The 14,880-nt window shown below is 45.2% G+C and overlaps 1 protein-coding gene across 1 annotated transcript in view; it reads right to left on the bottom strand.

Moving 5' to 3' along the window:
* Positions 1-4,598: 4,598 nt before the first annotated feature.
* The window catches only part of ITPR2 (inositol 1,4,5-trisphosphate receptor type 2), a 255,283-nt gene continuing 245,001 nt past the window's right edge, over positions 4,599-14,880 (bottom strand). Inside the window, exons 56-57 of the mRNA XM_062634812.1 lie at positions 9,368-9,529; positions 4,599-8,198 (exon numbers count right to left, since the gene is read on the bottom strand). Coding sequence (XP_062490796.1) covers positions 8,112-8,198; positions 9,368-9,529 — 249 coding nt within the window. The 3' untranslated portion in view covers positions 4,599-8,111. The remainder of the gene's footprint in view (positions 8,199-9,367; positions 9,530-14,880) is intronic.

Below are 14,880 nucleotides of genomic sequence, written 5' to 3' on the forward strand. Positions count from 1 at the left end.
TAGCTCAGGGTGAACTAGGTTCATTTGACCTGTACATAGCACTTGGGCTGAAGTTTGAGTAAGATGAGAACCAGCTCACAGAAACAACGCATGTGTCTAACATGAAGACAGCTAAGCCAGGCTAGCTACCTTTTCCAGCTTTATGCCAGAGCTATACAAGATGTTAGAGTAGATGACCACAGTGGCCACTTTGATCTTTCTAATTGATAGTTCCATTTTGCCATGTTAAAAATAACTTGATTATCGCTAGCTTTTGCTGTTCTTTTTCCTGTCTTGTACATGCTTCCATCTCCCACTTTCAGCCAAGGCCCGGAAGAAGAAGTATCACGTTACTTTAAGAGAAGCTAGTTTTGTGGTATTTCCATCCCATCCAGAGCCAGGAAACACAGGCAGTTTTGCAAGACAGCTTGTACTCAGTAAATTTCCAGCTCAGTTTATATTTCTGTGTTTATTTATATTTGTGCTAACCATGTAAAAGAGCACTCATCCTAAGCGAGGTGCTGTGGACAGACTTTCAAAAACACAGATTTCAGACCATGGACTCTGACCAACAGGCTTTTCACTGGGCAGGGATCTTCTGTCTGTCTTCTCTTCTGAAAAGATACCCAAGATAGATTGACAAAGACATGGACAGTCAACTGCTGATGACACCAACTCCTCACAACAACTCAAAAGTAAACTTTCAGTAAATCCCACAACATTTCTGACAACATTTCCCTGCACCCTTGAGACCTTCTCTTGAACTTTCCTTGCTTCCCTTTCTTTTTCTGCATGATAATTGCATCTGTGACACATTACATTTACAACTGTCAGTCTTTGGTTAGGTGCATGATACCCCCGCTAGCATTTTCCCATGTCCCAGCTGAGAATCAGGGACCTGGGCAGATGTTTATACTTACACAGGAACAGCACAATGGCTCCAGGGACCGAACTCATCTCTTTTGAGTCCTCTTCTCCTTCAGCAGCAAAGTAAGTCCTGCCACAGGCAGAAAAATCTGCATTTCCCATGGGATGGCAGCGCTCACACCAGCTGCTCTGCTTGCTTAGGTCTGCAGCCAACCCGCCCTTATTTCTGCGTGCCAGTGTTCTCAAATATCATCAGACTGAGTTACATGTGTGCAAACCACACACACTCGTACATATATCACAAACACCCTCAATTCTTAAACCAGGAAGATGAAGGTTTGGGAGGGTTTTTTGAAGGCACCAAGAATTCTGCTGTCTTTATGAAATTAGGGTGAAAACTTCCGTGCCAGATAAAGCCACAGTTACAGCTCCCTGGTGGGCTACAAATGGGCCTGAACCAACCCTAAATCCAGCAAAAGTTGACTTTGAAAAAAACCCCAACAACAGACTCTGAGCCAACTGCAATCATCCAACATCAGCTCAAGACTGAAAATGGGGTTTTTTGAACCCTGTTTCAAAGTCCTGCACTCTGCTGAACAGAACTGCAGATCTCTGCAACAGTGCCCAAGTTAACATAGTTCCTGGGTGTTCCATACATGCTGGCAGGGCAGGGAAGAAAGAGCAAGTGAATATATATTTGGTAAGAGAGCAAACGCTCCTATGAGAGGGTTGTGAAATGCAGGTTGACATATCTCAGTTGAAGGCTATTACACAAAATGAGGACGATGTGCCAGAGTCCGCAGTTCATGTGGCAACTTGGTGTTATTAGGAAAAAGCCTATAGAGTGTATTGCAGACTTTGGGGGTCAGATGGCAATATTTTATAAAGGGATCTGGAGCCTTTGGGCTGTAACTGGATCTCCACACTGCTCTTGCCACCTGGATGAAATCACAGGGTGGTGATTGAATGGGGGGGTGATGGGGTCCATGTAAAGAAGCATCTTGGTTGACCCCGAAGCCTTGCACATGGATGCGTGTGGCCTCAGCAAAGGCCATGTGGCTGCTCTTCACCACTGGCCACAGCAGCAGCCCTGCTCCCCACTTCCTAAGGCAATGGCATGGCTTTGGCAATGCCCTTGTCCACTGCCAGCCATCTCAGGGCCAGGGCTTAGCCTAACTGAGGCAATGGATCTTCAGCTGGCTCCCAGCTCTAGGGTATGGTTTTCTTCCAGAGGATTAGGTTAAAATTTGGAACAGAAGCCATTCATCTCTTCACATCAATTTGCCATCCCTGCAGTTTGTTTAGCAGGCTATAGATGGCTTCAAACTCCAGCCAAGGGCTTGAAGACTGTGCGATAACTTACTACAAGAAGGGCTGTTAAAAACTGCCTGCTTGTACCAAGTCAGATACTGAATGTGTTAGTTGACAACATGGCCTATTAAGTTTAGACAGTTATTTAAGTTCTAAGAATAAGACACTGATAGTTTGACCATAATCATGGAGATTTAGCTTATTGGTTTGTCTTCAGGTAATAGACCTGGAAATGCCTAGGTCTCACCTTACCTGAGCAGCAGTGGATGAAGATGGAGACGGAGAGAGATGGGTGTCACGGAGTGAGAAACCTACTGTAGAAAAAACCTGCTGTTGACTGTTTGCAGCAAGAGAAACACGTTGAAATGGCAAAGTTATAAAGGCTATTTGTCTTGTGCCTTGCAGCTTCCTGCTTTGAACTAAAAAAGTACGGTATATAAATAGAGCGGGCGAGCATGAATTGGTGATAGCAATACACTACACTCCACATTTAAAATCCCTGGAGCTCGAGTTTCTTTTCAGTTGTTTGGAATGATTTTGTGCAAATACAGGACGTTCAGTGCAGGCGCTTGCAAACGGGAGTCATGCTGCCAGTTGCTCCTGTAGGCATCCTGGGACAGCAGAGGGGTTAGCATCCTTAAATCTCAGTTTTCTCCACTTAAAAATAAACTTGGCAGCCCTCCCCAGAAAACACGCATGCTCTTTCCAAAGAAAACATCCTTGCCTGCAGATGCTTTTGTCACAGTAGCGGTGACAGTGGAAAAGGAGATGCTGAATTCACTTGTAGGCCACACTGGTGTGAGCCCACTGACGTCTGTGCGACTGATGCTGCAGGAGGTGTTTGCTCCCTGAAACGCCTTTTGGATTAAAATATACCTTTGAAGAAAACATCTTAAAAAAGAGAAGCCTCAGCTTTAGGTTCTCAGTTCTCTGTGCGAAACTGCTCCCACTTGGGCTTAGGTGCTTAATTCTGGTTTTGGGTTTTAAATATGACTGTAATCTTAGGCTGAAAACTTACTGTATGAAACACTGCTTTCTATTAGGACATCATTTTTGCAGAGCGATCCAAGAAACCTAATAACAAACAAAGTCCTTTCTGTTTAACCTTAAAGTCATACCACAGAATAGAAAGTTAACTGTACTCAAAACCTCAGCAGGTTGGTGTAACAAGTGCACAGAAGCAACAGCACGGTCTATTTGGCAGGTTGGGTTTTTTTAATTAATTAATTAGCAGACTTTTTCTCATGAAAAAGAGGCCTCATTCTTTTCCTTGTAAATATTGACTTTCTGTAATAAACATGGGGGGGAACCCCAAAACACTTGTATGTCATAGCTCTCCTGTCAAAGGTTTGTAGGGTGCTTCCTTTTTTCACAAGACCACAGATTTCCTCAGCCTGCAGTGTCTCGGCTGAGAGAGACAGAGGGTTTTGGGCTGTTTGTCTTCCTCAATCCTTTCACCTAGAAGAGAGGGGGAAACCCCATGTCTCTCTCTTAAGGTGCTGCTTGAAGGAGCTACACTGAAAAAATAAAAAAGGCAAAAAAAAGGCGTGCTAAAACCCTCACACACACAAAAGCCCACACATTGGTAAGAGAAGCCACATCAAGCCTTCAAACCTCTGTCTTTGTATCATTTGAGGGCTGGATTTCCGAAATTGAAGTCTTGGGCTGGCACTGGGAACATGCGGTGTGCAGAGAGAGGCTCTGAAGCACCACCAGTAGCTCTGTCTTGAAATGCCATTGCCTGGCGGAGGCACAGATCCCCTATGTGGGTATGCACATGACTGTGAGTGTTGCATGCTCTCTGTTACAAGACTGATAGCCCTGGTAGGACTGCCCCGTTGCTCCCCTGAGGGACACAAGGATGGGATGCCACCTTGCTCCTGCTGACTGCAATTCGTAATGCTCCGGATGGTCAAAGCCTCACAGTGTGTCGTCCACCCCTTGTCAGACCTGAGGAAGCAGCAAGCTTCCCCTGGCTCCAAGCTAATGTGCCTCAGGCACCAGCAGAGAACCCTGAGGCTGTTCAGCTTCAGCCTGTTCCTCTCCATTGGTGACACATCCACCATGATCCCTGTGTCTGCTCACCTTCGACCAGGGCTTCCTCTGGCCTGCCAGTTATGGACCAAACAAAAAGCACTTGAGCAAGCTATACACCCAAATGCCACCCAACCTTCAGGAAAGGTGGCAACCTGACCTATTCTCTTGAATGAAACAATTTGTGCCTGAAATTAAATAAATCCTCTCTTTAATTGATGGATTCAGCCTCCATCCATTAAGGACCATACTGATTCCACCTGCTTTGTCACTTAGGAAAAAAGGATGCGTACTCACAGCCTGGTCTGCCATGCAAGACAACCAACTTGGGTTTCCTCGCAGTCTTCAATTCAGCAACACACATTTTCCTGCACCTTAGCACCAAGAATAAGTGAGACAGACATATATAAAATGACACACTTTATTAAAAGTTACATTCAGCAGCAATGGACATATTTACTTAAGTAGATTGTAACTGTCAAGAAGCTTATAATTATAAATCTCTCTAAGGCATTAAAAGTTCTTAGATATTTTAACTTATTTGCAATCATTTAATATAAATAGGTAAGGTAAATGATGCTTGCCTAAGAAGAGGATACCCCAGCTGCATTAAACAAAGATATACATATAAATATATGTATAAAACAACAATTTTTGTTATAAACTCATTAATGGGGATATTTCACAATCTTTAAGGCTTGGGCTCTGGCCCTGCAACTATTATTCACATAAGAAGTCTCCTGTTTAAGTTACCACATGTAAGTGTACAAGACTGCTCACATGGATGAGAGCAGGGCAGGGCCTAAGTTTTGACAGAATCAGCAAAAATGTCAAATCCCTCAGTGAAATCTATTTACAATCTGTGCAAGTAGCATCAACTACTGTTACTGATTATGGAGGTCTCTCTTGGAAGCTATCAACAGCAGAAAGGCATTGCGGCAAAGGCTAGTCAGGATCTGTTAGCTCTTCGGTTTTGACATTGTAGCTCTCTCTTCTGAAGAGCAGTACTTGAGCTCTTGAGCCTTGGGGACGTCGTTTGGGGTGTGAGACAGAGGGAGCGCCAGCAACATGCAGCTGGGCTCAGGGCACAGACACATCAAGTCTCAAGTTTTTCCAGCTCCAACAGCAGAAACCTCCCTTGATGTGCAGTGGTTCAGCTGCTTTTTCCAAGCGTAAACAAGAAAAGTGCCAACCACTTCCAGTATTAGCCAACAGCCCACCTCCCAATGAAGAATGGCCGTTTAATTTATCTTATTGTTAAACTGTGCTTTATGCCTCCAATAACCAGGTGTGAGGAAGAGGAAATTGCTGTTGAAATAGAAGCTGTGACTAGATCTGATGAACTGTGTAAACTAATTTGAATTAATATAGCTGCAGGGTCTGACTCTCTAACAACTTACTGCTTACTTCATGTTTGTGTGCAACTCCTTTGGCTTTGTGATGTACAACAGGTCTACTCAGAGAGGCTAATTCGCTTACACCAGCGGCTGGTTACTGCATGGCTGTGGCTGATGTAAGCTCTCAGAATTGGTTCACTGCATGTCTCTTGGTTTTGAACACTAACCGGTACATTAAAACCCATCCTCACTGAGAAGCAAGGCTTACAGAAGGGATTTTCACTATGACAGAGCTGCTGCAGCAGTAGCATTAAGCCCACATACAGTGAGCGTGAAGGAAAAGCACACTCTGAGCTTTATTCCTAAAATATCCCAGGCATTCATTGAAGACTGCTTTTCTGTATTCTGCTTTGACCTGGCAGTTTTGCCACCATCGCTTCCCTAGCCACAGCCACATTTGCTCTGCTCTGGAAAAGGTTACTCCAGCCTCAGAAGCAAACACAGCATCAACCAGATCAACACAGCTCCTGCTGCCTCCACACACTCCCTCTGCCTGAGAAGCAGCTGATGTCTGGCAGCAGCAATGCTACAAGCCCACCAGCAGAGAAATTGTAGGAAATTTAGTCTCCCACCACCCTCATCTTCATTGGCTTTGTGACATTTCTGGTAAATACCACTTGCTCCTCATCTTAGCACATGGAGGAAGAGGGATGGCTGGATTTGGGAGAATTTCTTACAGGGAAAATAGACCCTAAAGCTGGAAGTGGCCATCACCTCTCATAACCAGGATGCTTTATGGATGAAAGTAAACAGAAAGAGGTCTTCTTTCTGTAAAATACAGAAATCCCTGCTTTCCACACAGTATTTTTGAAGGACACAAGTGAAGCCAATGGGAAATATTTTAATCGTAGAAGAATCAGACCCTAAAGTATATTGCTTTTATCTCAGACACCTCACTGGCACAAAAAAAGAGATGGGTTGAATCTGGGATTAAGAGAGAGAAATGCCCCTTCCTTTCCTTTACGCTAGGTCTGTTGGTGCCTTAAATATGATGCCTTAAATAAGAGAACAGCATTTCTTCAGGCAGAAACTAGAACTAGTGGAGCCAATAATGTTTTCACCTTTGATCAAAATGGCTTTTATAACAACGTGGAAATAATCCCCAAAACATTTTGGTTTAAAAAGTGACTCCATGTAACAGGTACATTTTCAAGTGCACTGAGGACAATCAGGTAACCAAAACGCACTTCAAAGGAAAGTGAACTGGGACCACAATTCCCATTTGTGCCCCAAAATCTTCTCCTAAAGGAGAAAAAAGCCCTCTTGGGCTTGGTGGAAACCCTATGGCTTTTCTTCTAAAGCCATCCCAAGAAATACAGGATACAGCAGGACCCTGCACAGCTGACTCACTGCCACCTCTCACAGAGCCTAGAGCTGGAAGGAGCTCCCATGGCATTGCCCCTTATCCCCCACCAGTGCCAGTCCTGCCAGCCCCTGAAAGCAGGAAGGGGAGGCAAAAGCACAAACCCACAATCCTTAGCTCAGAAGAAAGCTGGCAGAATAGGGTGCTTATTTACTTAAGTCATCTCTCGCTGAAGATGAGTTTATGTAAGGTAATCACACCATTACAGCTCCATACAGAAAGACATTTCTAAGCTTTTTGAAAAAATAAAATCCTATACATGCTTCAAACTACAGGTATAATTGTTTTTTCCCCCTGAATCCCCCACTGGAACTTGAATTTAAAACACAGTTTAATGCCTCAGTATGTGAAATCTCACGGCCACGTTAATCGAGAACATCTGAAGCCAGGAGAAAGAAATCACTTCCAGTTATGTTGTCAGTGTTAGGCGCGTAACATTCCCACAGCTGTAGATCCATTGTGCTCCATGTTATAAATAAGAAATTGCATGGTGACAGCTAAAATTCTAAAGCGTTAATGTTTCTCTCTGCAATTCTTTTTTTCTATTTTTTTTTTCTTCTCTTTTTTTTTTTTCCCCAGTCTTTTGAGGTTTCTCCTCTTGGCTTCCTAGTAGAAGTTACCTGAAGCAACATTATTGCTTACCCAACTGACATATTTACGGTAATTAAGAAATAGTAAATGCCAAGCAAATATGACTAATGTTGCTATTTGGCAAATAAGCCTGAAATGACTTCTATTGATCCTGAACTGGGCTGTTGTATTTGCATTAACAGACGTTTCTCCTTCTTCTGCTCATCTTGGATGCCCCAGCAGTCTGAAGGCTGCTCGAAGGACTCGGACGAATGCTGTCCCAACCTCTGTCACACATGACGGCTATTACTGAAGCCAGCGAGTTGCAGAGCACAAATGCAGCTGAGTCGGGCTCCGTAAGCGAATACAAACAGGCTCGCTTGTATCTCACATTCTAGGTTGTGGTCCCTTTCAACCACGAAAAACAACTACAAATTGTTCCCAGAGCTAAACCACTTAACATCTTGGCACTTGGTTGTTTTTTAACTTTATAACAATAGGCACTGTTCAGTCCTCTCAATCTCAGTTTTTTATTTTATAATAAAGCAGGAATACTGATGAAAGGCTAGTCACGGCTTCTCCCCGTGGTATCAGGGTGGTGGCATGTGATGATTCACATGGGGTGTGTTTGATCCAAGAAAGCCCAGCCTCTGCTTATTCTTCCTTTGTTCTGTCATCTAAGGTGGAAAGGCAGAGAGAGAAGAGTTGAGATTTTTTTTTTCTTTTTACTATTATCTAGCAGTCACAGAGCAAGATACATATAAGCAAAACAACAGGGAGTGGAATTCTTTTCTTCAGCATTGAAAATTACAAGTAAGAGATGCCTTTGAAGTGGGAGATCTGTTTCCTGCGAAGTACGGACATTTTATTGTCATTTGTACATTATTCTTATCCACTGGCAGGTCTTACAGTGCATTATTTGCACAGCTATCCACTTGTGTAGCCCTGCAGAGGGTCAGAATTTCCACTTGGTACTGTACAATCACAGAATTAAAAGATGGTCCCAGCCACAGAGAGTTTAAATTTAAGCCAGGAAAATAAAAAAAGCCACCAGGACAGTATGAGTAAGCACAATAAGCAAAAGTCTCAGCATATCCAGTCTAAACCTCTGTTGAGTTTTTCACAGGGGAAGAGTTGAAGGAGGTATTTGAAGGGAGATAATTAGGTGACTCTGTTGATACCACTGAAGTGCTTCCCATAAAGAAACACAAAGGTGCTTTTCTGAAACTGTAATGAGCCAACCTAAGGTGACCAGCATTTTGAGCAAAAAAGGAGCTGGCCTTTTGATCCTGAAGTGATAGAAAACACATAAGGTGATTTAGGCAGGAGCAGGGCTTTAAGGGAGGCCAGCAGCTTGTGCTCTAAACAGGATAGACGGGGGAGCTGTGGGAGGGGCACAAAGACAAGGATGACACAAGAAAAGCAACAGGCTGGGCAAATTGTTTTCACAACAGCACCGTTGGTATTCTTCATGGGGGACAAAAATCCAAGTGTAGGATTTAGAAAGCTTTTCTAATGACTCCACCAGTATGCAGCTGTTTCTGATGCCATGCCTTTTTTATTGCCAGGTTATGCAGTACCTGGGTATGCATTGCTTCTGTCCTCACACACTCACTGGGAGGATTTCATAACTAATTCCCCTTACCTGTTCTCTACTGTTGCTAATAGAGTACAATTTCATTCCAAACCCATATCAATGTACCTACTTAGAAAGCTTACTGGAGGGTAAGATAAAACCTTTCTAAGACAAAAGTCTCTTTTGTAACACTGTCCTGACCATGACCTGATGAAAGCTAGCGCTTTCACCCACACGCGCTCATGTTGCTACCCACTGCAGGGCACTTACCTGTTCCTTGAGCTCAGCAAGCTGACTGGAAAGCTGTTTTACAAGGCTCATGGTTGACTCCAGCCTCTCTTGCAGGTTCCTGATTTCGTTCTGCTCACTGTCGCCTTCGTTGCTAACCAGCGACATGGCTCTCATCCGAGGGAACCAGTCCAGATTCTTCTCCTACATGAGTATTAGAAAAAATAGCAATGTTAGTAGGGGTTTATGCAGGGCACTAAGCTGACACTAGAGAATGAAAACTCAGGACTTTTTCTCAGTGGATGACACACAGCAAGTGGGCTTAAGATGTAAATTCAGACAGTATTTTACACAAGCATTGTTATCCTTGGTTCTTCTTAGCTACAAAGAAGGCGCCAACTGGAAAATCCTGGTTCCCCACAGCTGTACTGCAGCACCGGCAGTGTTGGCACATTCATTGGCATACAGAAATGCCCACTGGGTGATCTGGGAAGACTCCTCTACTATGCTAGCACCAGGAAAACCCGAGTGCTCCCTATGCTTTGATCTTAAGAGTATGCAGGGACACATTTCCTCACTGTTTCTTCAGCTTTGACAGCCTCCATCAATTTTGGCTTTCCTTGCAGCAATGTCAGCAAGCCAATGTCAGGAAAAAAAGACAAGTCACAATCCTCTCCAGGCTGGCCTAGAGCACGCCTACTGGAAGAGCAGAGGGGCCTTGCATTTAACTACCCGCAACAGATTTGTGGTCCTGGGAATGGCTTAGGCTTCAGCATGCTATTCAGATTGTATACCTTGAGTAAATGCAAGCACAAACCCATGGCCAATGGCTACGCTGCTATGGATCACGCATGGAATAGCACTGAATTGGGCGTTTCTTGATTCATGGACTCAGGCTATGAATTTAATCATAATAAAAATACTCTAAATAAATGTTATGAGTCAGGAAGGTGCTGCGTATCAGCATGAGCCTGAAATGTCTCCATGGCTTGGGGGCACAGATATTTGTGTGCAAAGCATAACAGACAGAAGAGAGGGGAGGGTGCCAGCCTAAGAGGAGTGGCAACCATGTGGCAAGCAACCCAGTTTGCTGTAAGGCATGAGACAAAGAGGTCCTATAGCTGGCCATGTGTTACCTTAGGGGGAGAGGGAGGATGTGGTTAGATCATATGCATGGTGTTTTGCAACGGGTCTCTATGGACACGTGCACTTGATAACTTCAGAGGAGAAACAGAATTAACTGTAGCGTGTCTCTTCCAGGCTCCTGTGCTGTGAGCGGCCCCACACAAATAGCACTATATCAAAAAGAAAAGGAGGAAAGAAAAGGAGGAGAGAAAAGGAGCTCTTTCCAGAAATCCCTCTACAAGACTCTTGGCAGGCAAGAGCTCTGCTACGTCTGCTGTCCAGGCTTGATATTTGGTAAAGTTTAAGTGCATTGAAACTTACTGTAGTCTCAGGCTTTGGTTCACCATGAAAACAGAAAAGCCAGCAATGATTCCGCAGTATTTACAGCTGGGCAGCCACACGTGAACAGGGTCCGCATGGGCTGGCCTGGCAGAGCCGTGAGCCCAGGGATGTGCAATGTGATTACAGCTCTGTCATGCTTTCAGAGATGGTTGCTTTCAATTAAGTAGTGCTCTGCCCTAATCACCAAACCCTCCCTCCTATAGCAACATGGTTTAGAAACAACTGAGCTAACCCTCAGTAAGCATGAAAGCACTTACAGTATTCATGTTTTTCCACTATTTGCATTAGCCCAGCCTCCTCTGTTACCCTGGATAAGACTGAATGCAAAGCCATTTTCTTCTTTTCAACTCAAAACTTCTAATGAGGTTTTGCTTGTCTGTGCAACCTCTGGTCCTGTCACTAAATTGACATGATGTTCAGGGAATAAGACCGTGCCTCTCTGCTGCATTTTGCAGCTCAGGGCTGTCAGCCGTGTCCGCTGGTGGAATGAGGCCTCTTTCCTCGCTGCCCACTTTCTGAGCCTCGTGATCTCATTATGACAATTTACTGTGGTTACGCATGATGCCATTTTCAATGGGTCATAACTCATTCAAATCAAAACCTGTTTTCACCAGCTCTGCTGGTGAGCTCAAACGGAGCGCACGTGACCCTCCCTGCTGGATATCCCCATCTGATACATGGAGCCGTAGACTCCTATTTCTGCTATATGAGTTTCTGCTTACAAGACCAGCATTCATTTTCCACGAGTGTGCCCCCATATTTATTTTAGATTTATTTTGGCTGGGATCTAGCAGAGCATTCATCACGTGCCCAGTGTTAAGCACAGGTGTACCCATTTATACTAAGCTTGGTTTGTGCACAGTGCCCTTCTGGATCAATGCCTTTTTTTTCTTTGCAAAATGTTTGCCAGCAAATTTGTCTGCCACTACAGGCACAAAAAGTTAATTCAAAGGAGCTACAGTGAACAGAGCTGCGCTTGTATCTGAGTGTTTCCTGGAAAGCTCTGGTATCTGTACCCACTACAGCTTCTCATGCTTGAAGCACCTGAAGATACCAAACACAAAGCTGCACAGCCATAGGAGTCAGCAGAGGGGCCAGGATCCCTTTCTGGCAAGGCTCATCATAATGCCAAAGTTCCTAAAGCCAGACTGCACAGGGAGAACGACCTGAGATTCCATCACTGTGGTTCTTGTGCTTGCTGATCACTGCTTCTAGGATTGTGAAATGCACTTTGCTAGTCTTGTTTCCATCTGCCACTCCCTCGCTCCTCCAGGGCGCAAAGCAGAGACCTCTGACTGCCTTGAAAAGATTTCTGTGGACTGACCCTCCACCACACTGCAGCATCCAGAGTACATCACAAAAATCCACGTGGATGCGAGACATCGTGGCACAGTGGGCTTGCCTCCCCTGAGGTTCCCAGTGTCACCTGCTTCCCTCCTCCTTGGCACAACCTTTCCTGGGAAGAGAGATGACCAGGAGCAGGTGAAGACAGGGACAGAGCACACAGCACCTTGTCTGCTCCCACATGACGCTGTGGTGTTGATGGTGACTCTTCAGCCGGAACCACTCTGCACCACGTGCTGGCTCATCTCGGCCACCACAAGCCTCAGAGTCATGGGAGCTCAGTGACAGACTCCACTCATTCGCATGTGCCCAGCTCTGTCTTCCCAGCAATGTTGTGCCAATCTCCCCCAAGAAAGAAATGCAATTGTAGTTTAGCTACAGACCAAAAAGATCTAGGCATTTTTGTCAAAATGTTGGGGAGGGTCAAGCAAAGACTTGATCCAAGTACTGAGAAGGTGGTGGGTTTGTATGAACTGGATACGTCATGAAGAGATATCCTGACTCCTATAGCTTTTCCTGGAAATGGAGAGGCAACAGGTCAAAGAGCTGGCCACAGGTCTTTCACTTGGTAGTCCCAAGTGCTGTGTTGGGTGCAGGCAGGATTTGCTTCTTGGTTCTCAGCTGCATATACATCTGATGAAATCCAGTCCAGCTGTTTATTTTATCATGCAAAGTATCAGGACTCAAAATTCAGTACATTCTAGCTTGCCAAGCTGTCTTTAAATTAAAAATACTTATCTAGCTTTCACCAATAGCTCCATTATAGTGCACGCAGTAGGTACATTCCTTGCTGAACTGCATGCTTTTGCTGGTCAATATTATCTTAAGTTTCCATTCCACTATGAACTGCAGAATTTTATTAAAGGGCATCATGAAAATTAGCTGTGGCGCACAGCCCTGTTTGCTGAGCCTATACCACAAACAAACAGCAATTGCTGCTGGGGACAAAAACCTTTTGATCACAAACCTGCCAGGATACAGAAGGCAAATCGGACAAGGCTCCTCTGCTGAAAACTTCAGTGATTTGTAAGTGTTCACAGGGGTCCAGGCACTCTGTGCCTGCTCAGCTATGGGACAGCTATTTTTACTCCAAGGTAATCACTTGCCAATTAGCTGGAGGTAGTTAACATGTTTGTACAACCCCAAACGTTTGTTCTGGGACTTAAATGTTTATGGGCTCAGTCCAGGGTTCACCTTGACCACCTCACATATGTTAAAGCTGTAACATGCCTCCTTTATGCTGCAGGTGCGCTCCTGCTTTGCCTTATTTGACTGGTGCAGGGATGGAATTTTGCAGGGTGTTCTCTGTCATGGCTTAGCTTAGAAATCCAACCATTTTACTGACTCATTCACTCAGACATTTTGAACCCTGCCTGGAACTGAGTCGGGGTTCATTTGGATGAGGGAGGTAGGCTGCCGGCAGTGAGCAGGGCAAACCTCTGCAAGCAGCTGCTACAGTACTCCATCGACAGCCACCAGGATAGTGCAATGTGACATAACTCCAGCATAAATGACCTTGCAGAGGGTGAGGTATGTGGATGGGATGCTTTAAAATGAACTAGCTGCCTGGACACAGAATTAATTGTTAAAGTGCACTGAAATCTTCTTTCTAAACAACCAGGGCTGAATGCAGTGTATTGTTACTGTTATTTCATTCTTGTTCAGGACAGCAGCTATTCGCAGCCCAACCACAGCAGCCCACCTACTGATCACAGCATCTTCCCGCTCCACTTCCCCCTCCACGCTCCCTCCAAGCATAACGTGTGCCTCGCAGAATTCATATGCAAGTATACATCTGCGGCCAGGGCAGAGTCAGCCAGACAGGAAGGCTGCAGGGACAGAAAGGAGCTGCAGCCTCCTCTCCATCAGTTCAGCTGGGGGAAGAAAAAAAACAGGCAAAAAGGCAGGAGGGGCCAGCCAAAAGGCTGCCGGCCAAAGAGACTGCACACGAGCACAGCAGACATTTCGTGTGGTGATCCAGCGTGCCTGTTCCCTCCGTCCTCCCCCCAGGCTGGAGGGACTCCAACAGGAATCACAGCTCACCTCTCACCAAGGTACTGCGGGTACACATAGCTGTGAGGTGCCGACGGCGAGGGCACATGCCAGAAGGCACAGGGCTTAGATGATTTGCTACTTGTGTTTTCTGAGAAACCTCAAACCCTTCTTCTCGGAGAGGCATGCTCAGAGCAAAAGTCTGCGTTTGCCTCCTGGAGTTTTCTATGCAACTTTCTCCTTCTCTTCTGTGGGCTTTCCAGAGGAGGACAGAGCTACGGGCTATGTTCCTCGTCGATAAAACATTGCCATTTTTCCTGACTTTGCTAGCTCCGTTTGAGCACGGACGGAGAAAAGACTGAAGAAATTTATTTAGAGTTCCTATACTTTGTACAAAGTCTCTCTCTTGCCATCCCTGTCCTGTTGGCACAGCCAGCTGGCTTCAATCGAGCTCTCACGCTGTGCTGAATCCATGCCTCCAGAGTAATTGGCAGAGGGACGTTTCTTTAGGAGGTGCTGCTTTCACAGGTTAGCCGCGAGATGGATCAGCTGCAACCAGCAGGAAAGACTGGGCTGCGCTGTTAAAAAATAGATTACTAGATAACAATGAGAGAAAATAGGTCAAAGAGTAGGACAAGGGAGATGAAGTAGAGGAACGAAGGCAGCCTAATGCACACTGTCTGCCGGCACCACTGTCATGGGCTCAGAGTGCCATGCCACTGCCAGCTGTACCACACTTTCATTTCTCTAGC

This window comes from Pezoporus occidentalis, unplaced genomic scaffold, assembly GCF_034315485.1.
Source record: "Pezoporus occidentalis ecotype Australia unplaced genomic scaffold, CSIRO_AGI_Poc_V1 ctg44, whole genome shotgun sequence".
NCBI lineage: Eukaryota > Metazoa > Chordata > Aves > Psittaciformes > Psittacidae > Pezoporus > Pezoporus occidentalis.